This window comes from Pygoscelis adeliae, unplaced genomic scaffold, assembly GCF_000699105.1.
Source record: "Pygoscelis adeliae isolate BGI_AS28 unplaced genomic scaffold, ASM69910v1 Scaffold179, whole genome shotgun sequence".
Lineage (NCBI taxonomy): Eukaryota > Metazoa > Chordata > Aves > Sphenisciformes > Spheniscidae > Pygoscelis > Pygoscelis adeliae.
The window spans coordinates 1,156,313-1,166,661 of NW_008825612.1; the positions used below are offsets into that span (position 1 = coordinate 1,156,313).

The 10,349-nt window shown below is 46.7% G+C and overlaps 1 protein-coding gene across 1 annotated transcript; it reads left to right on the forward strand.

Moving 5' to 3' along the window:
- Positions 1–5,651: 5,651 nt before the first annotated feature.
- On the forward strand, positions 5,652–7,948 carry GPHB5 (glycoprotein hormone beta 5). Its single transcript, XM_009332729.1, has 2 exons — positions 5,652–5,855; positions 7,760–7,948. Exons 1-2 carry the CDS (start codon positions 5,652–5,654, stop codon positions 7,946–7,948), a joined length of 393 nt encoding a protein of 130 aa, XP_009331004.1.
- Positions 7,949–10,349: the final 2,401 nt, after the last annotated feature.

Here is a 10,349-nt window from a genome sequence, read left to right on the forward strand (position 1 = left end):
GACAGCATGAAGCCGCAGCTAGAAGTCAGTGAAGAGCCTATGCATGTCCAAGGTCTCTTGCAGCTATGGAGTCCCCCATGTTTTAGGCCGAGAGCCCAGAGGTCTTTCGAACAAGAGAGGCTGTTTTTCAGAAAGCCTCTTGGAGTGCACGGGCTGTATATTGGGACCTCTGCCAATAACAGGTCAGCAAGGGACCAGTTCAGAAGCAAAGCATCCTCCCTGCTGGCAAAACCTCCCAGGAATGCACCTGGGAATGGTGCTGTCCTGCCCAGGGCAACTGGAGTCCAAAGTGGGATCTCAGGATTTGCTGAGGAGTCCAAAGCCCTCTCAGGATTTGCCGGGAATTGGTTGGATTAAGTCCCCAAGTACTTTATAACCACTAATGTTACATATGCTGGAGGGCTGCAGCAGGCTCCTGTGGCAGCTCTAGTGCAAACCCTATGAGATTCACTTGAGGAGCAGACAAGGCCGTAAGTTACCAGTTCTCATAACGCTGACACCTTGAACATCATACTTGATGTCTGTGTTCTGCCTGTCCAGAATTCAGAGGAAAAGCCACACAAGCCTGAATGGATGAGTGGATGCACAATCCTCATGAGGCGTGCTCCCCTGCTCGGTCTGTTTCTGTCTCCTTCTGTGTGTCTCAAAAAGGGAACAGGCAGGTAAATGGTGGACATATTCATCTTTAGAAGTTTTATCTATATGTCACCTTTTATTTCAAATAAACTCAAAAGATCCAGGGAAAGAAAAATTATTCAGCTTTTAAATTTCTGATGTACACTGAAGGCCAAGTGTACGTGTAGGTGGTGTATTTATTAATTAACTTAAATAAAAAAATCCCCACAAAACAATAAGCCAACAGAACTCTGCCTGGGGAAAAGCTAACGCTCAGGCTTTTCACAAGACATGATGCAAATCCTTCAGAAATCGGTGTCTGTCCCATGAATAGACAGGATTTTCAAAACAGAAGATAAGTGAGAGTCTGCAATTTGTCTTTTGTTTTACTTTACGAGGTTATTCAGTACAAATGGAGACAAGAGAACAGAATCTTGGTTAGCTGAAGCCAGTGAATCCAAACTGAATTGCACAAACCGAAAGTCCAGCACCTGTTTTTCTAATCCGTGGAAGAATAGGGATCTGTCAAAGCTGGTTGATCTGCCATCTGGCATGTTTTTCCTGTACCTGTCTCTAATCTTGGGCTGATTTTTGCTGGCACATTTCCAGAATCAAATAAAGGGAACTTATGACCAATATTTTCACTTTTACCTGCTTTCTCTGCAAGTCAGGAACTTTTAAACTGTACATTTTTAAAAGCCTTTAAAGGTTCCTTTTCTAGCTTTATTTTTGGTCAGCGAAAATTACAGCAAAAAAGTTTTAGGGTTTTTTTTTGTGGGAAGTTGCTGATATTTTTAGACCAGTGGCAAGACTTTGGCTGTTCCTCTTTACCTCCCTGTGATCTGATTTGGCTTTGAATCTCCTGCTTTTCCTTATTGGTTTCAACGGGAGAAAAATGTCCAGGACATGTCTGGTGATCACATCTATGAAGACAATTACAATACTCCATTCAGTATTCCTCCTCCAACGTCCCACCTGATAGCTCTTCACCTGAAGCTGGAGTCCTTTGCTGCCAGCAAGACTGTGAATAATAATGAGCGAGAATACTGGGAAAGATCTTAAACATCCCCTCCCTCCCAACTTCAGGACAGTTTTCAAATTTTTAGTAAAAAGTCTGTTCCTTTCTTCTTTGTTCTTCCAAGGGCATAGTGGTGTTGGGTTGATGGTTGGACTTGATGATCTTGGAGGTCTTTTCCAACCTTAATGATTCTATGATTCTATGATTCCTTTCCTCTTGCAAAAATATCTCCTTTTTTTGTTTGTTTTGAGGTTTTTATTTTGGTTTGGTTTTCTGTTAAGTGAATTAATTTTCTGAAGCCGTTGTTTCCCATGTCATGATGGCAATGGCAACAGCACTTAACGCCTGCTGCTTTTCTGTGTTTCAGGAGGTGTTTGTGAAGGCCTGGAGGCTGAGATTGGAAGGAGGGTCTCGTGTCACGCCTGGAGCCTCATGGCTGGAGAATGCCCCGCACTTGGGTGCCTCCCTATCTCCATGTGCAAGGTTTAGCCCTCTCGCTGCAGGCTCCAGGGCAGAGTCTTTGTATGGCTGATAAAGCCTGAGTCCTGATAGGGACCTCCTGTCCTGCTGCATTAGAAGTACGTGGTTAAGAGGAGTAACTGTGGGGAGGGAAAAGGTGAAAGGAGGAGAAAAGTTAGGATGATGGTCTGATTTGGTTGTTTTGGTGTACACACCAGCATATCCTGTAAGCCTAGGTAAAGGTCTGCTGCGATGTCATCTCTAAAGAGGGGACAGTGGCTCTTGGTTATGCAAAATGTCCTGAGGTGTTATTGTGAGGCTTGCTTGACTGTGGAGAACTGCTTCCCAATCATCGTTTCCTAATTTAGACAAAAAAGGCAAATCTTGAGGGTTAATAACCAGCCTTTTACATGCCAGCTTGTGTGTATGTAACCAGTGTGTTTTACTGACCAGGGAAATAGCAGGGCCACATAGTAGCAAGAAAAACAGCTGAGCAGTCGCTGCTTCAAGCTGAATAGTGAAGTACAGCAAGTGCTCTGTGGGTTCCCAGGAGGTGTTAGCATGGATATGAGCCCTGCTGCTGCACCAAATGTAGGCTATCGACCTTGGAAGTGAAACAAGAACCTCGAGCCATGGGTCATTCACCCTGAAAAAGGGAGAGCACCTATGTAATATACCTCATCTGGTCCTGAATGCTTCAATATCACATTTCCTCAATGTCTATTTGCTGGTTTCCGTAGCTCACACTACAGAATGCCTGAATACAACCCACCAGACGTATGTATTTGATACTTGTAAGGCAAATTAACAAACTTGCAGTAATCACTGTTTCATATTTGATGAGAGATGCATTTGCTGGACATCAACAGATGCTGTTTTGTTTTGGTTTTTTGGTTTTTCCCTAAAACATCATAGGATGGAGTTTATTTAAATCAAGGTTTCCTGTGTGTTTTCTGTTCTCAGGGTTGTGTTGTATTGCTGTGACCGCCTTTTAACAGCAGCACCCTGAGGGGTCCATAATCACCGACACTTACTGTGCCTTTTCTGGATGTGCCTGGGTATTGGAGCAGTCAGCGCTGGGAAATCACTGTCCAGCAGCGAGCCGGTGGCGGGAGGTGACTTTCCCAAGGTTGCTGCGTGAGCTTATGGCTGCACTTCTCTCACCCGCTCATGTATTATGAACTCACTGACCAGCAAGTTTTTCATGTCCTACGAATAACTGAAACTTGTGTTTGCGTGGCAAAGGCGATGGACACGATTTCCAAATCTCCTTTGCACAGTGCTGCTTACCTGTGTGACAGCTGCCTGGCTCATCAAGAGAACATTTGCTTTTCTTGCAAACTCACACCTCCTCCCCGCATCCCTTGCCCTTGCTTGTACAGAGCAATTGAGTAAAAAAAGGTCTTATGCAGTTGACAAAAATACAGGGTTTTGTTCACATAAATATTTGCAAATTCTCCCTTCAGGGTGTTTACTCAGGGCTTGTTAATTAGGGGGGTAATGACTATTTCAGAGCCAGCCTCCAATCTCCTCGCAAAGGTACGGAAAGAAGACCCGTTTTGCCCCAGTGCATGCTCATTATTTCACTCACCAAGATACTCCTTTTGTTTCAGGGCTGATGTTATGAAACAATACCCTTTAAGCTAATCGCTGTTGGAAAGGAGAGGCTTGCTTTACAGTCAATGACTTTGATGCCCTGGGTAGTTCAAGTAAGGATCTGCCTCGGTCTTGCCTTGATTGACAAGACCCTTTCTATAAATTTGAGCAATGAAGCAACCCAGTAGCAGCTGCTAGGGAGATCTACTGAGCACAAAGCTGACAAAGACTGCCGTGCCGGTCTCCTGCTGCTCACTCGGACGTCCTGAAACACCACCTGCAATTTAAAACTGCAAAAGGAGATCTGACTCCAAGAAGTTAGGTGAGTGTGCTTCTGTGCTTGCTCCATGTCATGGCTCCGGCTCATGAATAAAGCAGCAGGTTTTGCTGAAGTGGCAAAGAATAAATCTTCAATTTGTTCTGAAGTTTGTCTCTTTTGCTCTCAAATGTCTGCTTTTAAAAAGAAGGAATTTTAGCTTTTTTTCACTCTGCTGAAGCTTATATGTAAACATACACTCATTTAATCACATGTAAAACTATAGTGTACGCATGGCCACATATATGAAGGGTCACTGTAGCAAGTGTCACGTGCTGATCTAAAACTCTGATTTACCAAATTTAAAGATTTTGGTTTAACAGGAGCCTAGAGACTCAAACATCGGTCAGGCAAAAGGCAGGCCAAGCTCATTTAACTTAAATGTTATCTAGCTGAGCACATAGCCCAATGCACACAAGTCTGTGTGCCCTATGCAGTAGCTGACTTTCTCAAAGTTAAATGTCAAGTCTGGTGTTTCTAGGTGGACATTTTTAAATGTAATGCAAGTACGTGAGGTATAAAATGGATCTTGTGGCTTAGAGCTACTTACCAGCTCTCTTCTTTTTTGCTTGTGGCTTAGAGCTACTTTCCAGCTCTCTTTTTTTGACAGAGAAAGTTTTCCAGAGAGGCTGGTTGCTTTCTTTCCTGATGGTTTGAGATAGAAAGGCAGCAAGTGTCAGAGGCACTTGGCTGATGCTGGGCTGCTTGGAAGGTATGAGGAGTTCAAGCCTCCTCTGGTCACTTTGGCCATGTCCCCTCCATCCAACCAGCTCCGTTCACCGGCTTAGCAGCCTTGGTTGTGTCGGAGCTGGCTGGTAGGGCAGTGTGTGCGGGAGGGACAACCAACAGCATTTGCTTCTCTGGCTACAGTCCTGGGAGTGGACTAGCACAAGTCCAGCGCTCAGGATATTGGTAATGGCAACTCCAGTAACACTTTTGGAAGGTGCTGATCTCTCTCCAGAGTTTATAGCACAAATTCAGGGATGCTTGGCTCCTAAAAGGTAAGTGGGATAAAACCAGGATTAAGTGCTCTCGTCAGAATGCTGGCGTTACCTGCAGACCTAACCCTGCTGAATGCATGGAGCTGCAGCCATGCTGCTTCTTCCCCATGCAGCAAAGTAGGGAACCTGCCACCTCCCATAGGTGTGGATGACAGACAGACAGACAGAGCCCTTCCAGACTGACTCTGCCAGGGCCAGTACTGCCAGGGTTTTCAGTGTGTTCACTGAGAGACCAATCAAAGGCCTACCCAACCATTGGCCTGGTGCAAGCTCAGGTGGTAGGAAGGCATTTGCTGCAAAGTAAACTTGCAACATGGAGGTTTCGGTGAGTCTGAGGCACTGGCAGGTGGCTTTATCTCTTCCAGGCAAACCCCACTGCTCTGCAGGGGAAGTCTGCACGCCGCTGCTTTCTGTTAGACCTTTTCACTAAGACTTTCCCCTTCTCTTTACCCCTCACCTGAGGTAGGTGACCCCTCATTCATACATCTGCCCATCTTCTCTTGGGCTGAATGAGGATGGGGAACAGTGTGTCTGAAGGGAGGAAGGGGCGTCCCAGCTCTGGAGTTGAGCCTGTGCATTTGTATTTCTGGCCTCCTGGACTGCGCTGGCTCTCCCAACCCTCCGCTTCTCTCTCTTCTGCCTCAGCATGAAGCTCCACTGCGTGATCCTGGGTGCTCTGCTTCTCCTGCTGCTGCCCGGCTGTGACGGTGCACGCAAGACCTCCGCCATCGACCTGCGCACCTTCATCGGCTGCGCTGTGCGCGAGTTCACCTTCCTGGCCAAGAAACCCGGCTGCAAGGGGTTGCGGGTGACGACGGACGCGTGCTGGGGACGCTGTGAGACCTGGGAGGTGAGGCTCTGCCCGGGGCTGAGGGTGGCTTGCTGGCACCGACATCCCTGGGTGGTGCTTGCCCCCCCTCCCCAAAAAAGCCCCTGAAAGAAACCCACCAAACATTAAATAGCTTGTGGGTATCTATGAAACAGGCGAGGGCTGTGTCCCGCTCCACAAGACCCTCGCCATCACCGTCAGCAGCAGAGCACTTTGCCGTAAGTTGTTTCCTCCCTCCTTCCACTGCCTCAAAGGGGGATGCACATCATGTGATGATATTAATGAAGCACTTACGTAATACTGTTATTAGGCAGTTTGAAAGCTTCTTACAGCTTAACCATTTAAGGAGAGGAGGCCTTCATTACTTTACCGGAAAAAATTCCTTTGAGATTAAGATGGAGCTCCCATTGATGAGTAATATATTTTGTTCCAAAAAGCAAATCCCAAAGATAATGTCTGTTTCTAATTTGGTCCTGTTTTAAGTCACAACCCTGTATAAATATGAAGTAGTTATGATTTGGGGGGGTACAGGGGGAGAAAGAAGGAGCATAAGTACATCTACACACACTTCAGAGAACAAGTTTCTGACTGTCTTTGCCTTTCTGCCATTGGAAGGCTCAAGGGGCCAGACCCAGTTTAATTTATTCAGGGAAGCTTCGAGTGACTCCAGAGGGATTTTGTCCACGTGAAGACAAGGGCTCTTTATAAGTGAGCAGAGGAGGAGCCAGGGTCCGTGTACCAGCTCTGTCTGCTCTCTTTCACTGCTTGGTGGCATGAGGGGAAAGGCCACCAGTGGCCAGATTTCTGCGGTGGGATAAGGTTCCTTCGAGGGACCTCTTGTCACCTGGTTCCCCCTACTCCCAAGCTCCTCTGGCAGCACAGACCTTGCAGACTCTCTTACCGTACTGCAATACCACTGGGATGTAGTTAAGCTGAATGCATCTGGTTGTAGGCTCAACAGCGTCTAGAAAGCACCATGATGTACTTGGATGGGGGCATGTGGTAAGAGGGAGGATGTCTGGATATCTTCTTGCTGAAACGTCACATCTGTTCTTTTCCATGCCATCATTCTCGGTTCCCAGGGCAGGCTCTTTACACAGCACAGAGGGAAAAAAAGAAAAAATTAAAATGTCTCCTGCCTTATGCTGTTTCCCATCTGCGCAAGGGAGAGGATTACAGTGGGCTCCCATTCCTGTTTGCGCTGCTCCTTCTTGGAGTCTTTGGAAAATGGGTGTTCCTGTCAAGGAAGATCTCCTTTTTCAGCATAAGCAATGCCACTGTGATACCACATGGGAGCATGGGTTTCAGGGCCTTCAGGCTCCCATCGCCTCCTGATGGCTGAGGTCTCTGGCCAAGCTGTTTTTCTCATGAGGAACTGCAGACTTCTACGCTGGCTGCTGTGCTGAGTGCATCCCCCACGGAGTACATCCATTGGGCTTTGTGGGACATGCAGCCTGACTGGGAAGACTGGTCTGGCTGAGAAAAAACCAGCTGTTTGGCACCTGGATGCACCTCTTCTCTTAGGCAGCTTGTGCACATGAAAGGGTTTCCAGCAGAATGCATTTTCTTTGATGGAAAATCAGTCCTTTTGGAAGAAAGCAGCTGCTTTTGGTAAACATGCACGTTTGGTCAAAACACTAGTATTCTGCTGAAAACCAGCTTTTTTGGATAGGCTTTTTCTTCCTTTAGCAGCTTTAATTGGAACTTTATGCTTTAAACAAACAGAAACACGCACATCCACCCACTCCCCTCCATGGCAGGGCTCCAAGAGGCAGGTGTTGAAGGATGTAACCTAAAAATTATTTCCATGGCCCCTTCCACCTTGATCCAGTGGCTCCCCTATTTACACTAAATCCCTTTGAGGAAACTGGGACTCCAGATGTTTGTCTTGCTTCTTGCCTGAGGCCAGCATTTCTCCCCCACAGAAGCCGGTGCTGGAACCACCTTACATCGAGTCTTACCACCGTGTTTGCACCTACAACGAGACCAAGATGATGACGGTGAAGCTGCCCAAGTGTGCCCCCAACGTGGATCCCTTCTACACCTACCCGGTGGCCATTCGCTGCGACTGTGACATCTGCTCCACTGCAACGACCGAATGTGAGACTGCCTGAGCTCCCCTTTCCCAGGACGGGTGAGGAGGGGCCAAATTCTTCCCTGGCTTCATATGCCTGGTACCTCCAGCATTACAGAGGGTGTAAGTCAGTCCAGAATTTGATCTCACCCTGTAATACTCTTAATCATTGACTTTTCTGGGCAGATGAGCCTTAATCCCCTCTCCTCATACTGTTCAAAGCATTATTGCTGTAGAAATGTAGTACACACCCTTACAGTAGCAAATCCTGTGGAAAAAAAATAAATGATGCTGTTCCCTTCCTTACAGGCTTTTCACATTGTCTGACCTTTCTTCATGTACAAAGTGCACATGGACTAAACAGTCACTGGGGGGTGGAAACAGGCCACAAAGGCATTGCAGCCTCTGTAACAGCTTCTTTATTCATGTTGGGATTTAGCTCCCTCCCAGTAATGTAAAGGCAATTGCCAACATTTCTGCCACCTCGCCCCCACCATTAGTTCTTCTTACCCTGAGGTCTATCAGGAATAACAGTCAAAGAAAAGGCCTTAAGGGCAATGAAATGGAAATGGGTATCCAAATTGCTACCTTGAAATTAGGGTGAATGCGTACTCAGCCCTGACCCAGCAAACTACTTAAACTCATGATTAAGTGTTTTGCTTAATATCAGTGGACTTTTACAGTAAAGCACATATTTCAGTGATTTGCTTAATTGGAGCTGTTCTGTTGAAAAAAAATTGCCTCACAAGAGACAATTCCTTGCAAAAAGAGAGAAACACATTAAATCTGTAAAACCAAAAGTGCATATCTTCCCATCTGCTTTTGTCCAGTGATAGGAGGGGAACTGACTTTATGTAAAATCAGCGAGACTCCACAGAGCCCAAGGAGTCTCTCCTGACAATTTCCAGAGTTAGAGGGACAAAGCCAAAACATGATGATCGTGGTTTGGTTTCAGCGAGACCCTGGCTGAGGTGGTGGGAAAGAGGGGACTACGGAAGGTGTTCCCACACTTCCCCATGCCGCTTAGCTCCATGGACACCTGCTTCTCTGAGGATGCACACAGAGTCGGGGAGCAGCCAGACACGCTTGCAGGAAAGCTGTGGAGTGGCCAGTAATGTGGTCAACGTGGGTGAGACAAGCCCAGGACAGGAAAGAGAGCAGACATGCCAAAGGATGGTTCACACCTCCTCAGTCCCACTGTTTACAAACTAGGGGACACCTGGGAGCTGCTGCAACAGCCTCCCGGTGACCACAGCCACATACGTGCCTTTGTCCTCTGGTTCCCACATGGAGGAGGACAGATCCATGTTCATCCCTCATTTCTCCCCTGAACAAAATGGGAAATTACGTGAAAGCAGGAAGATTTGCCAAGTGAGAGGGGCTCGCAGGAGCTTACAAAACAAAGATGCCTTCTCAGATAGCCATCAGGAGAGAATTGCTGCTGAGAATTGCTGCACCTGCCTTCCCCCCCATTAAGTGTCTTGTCTTCTGGATGCAGTCGCCTTCATTTCCAGGGGTACATGCTTGAAAATTCCCCAAGTGTCCTGTCTTCACTGAGACAGATTTAATTTATACTGTAATTTATTAGTTGCTGTAATCTTTTTGTCTGTGGAACTGTAAAAGCCGCACTGTGGTTGAGTAGGAAGGAGGTGATTTTATCACTCTGCCTTCTGTAATTCTGAATAGAGACTGCTGTGTCAAATAGCAGCAGGAGCAGTTTTCTGCTGATGGTGAGGTTAACTGCCCTTTAAAAAAGTCCTTGTGTTTTGTTTCAAATTGCATCTCACAATCCCTCTGATCTTATTTTTATTCTAACTGGCATCACAACTATTATGGGAAGCCTGCAAATTATTTTGTGTCCTTAATAAACCTCAAAATTGTAGCATGAAAGCAATTTAAAGCAATGTGTCCCTCTTTATGCGTAGAGGTTCCTCCTGCAGAATTGTGTAAGCTCCTACAAACTCTTTGCCAGAGCTGTGAACACCTGCAAAACATCTCCTCGATGCTGATGTGAAGTCATTTCCTTCCCTGGATTTCTCTCATGGAGTCTGGCTGTGCTATAGTCTCAGGATTGGAAGTAGGGTTAGAAAGTGGCAAACTTCCTTCCTTTGCAGCCAACAGGAAATATGGGCTGTACCCAGATATGGAGACAGTAGAAACCTCAGCAAGTGTTCAGAAGAAAACACTGCAGGGTGTGAAGGAGGGTTTTGACCGATGCAGTAGCAGCCAGACTGGGAGGCGAAGAGGAAGAGTGGGAAGGATGTGTCGACTGACACCACGCTAACACTGCTAGATGGTCTTTTAAGGAGGAGAGCAAAAGTGAATGGAGATGCTGTGCATTTGCTGTGGGTGACAAAAACACAGCCAACGCCAGAGCCCACCAACCCATTTGACTGGTGCACATCCCTCTTTGTCCAGCTCTGCGGGGTTCCCACAGGTGG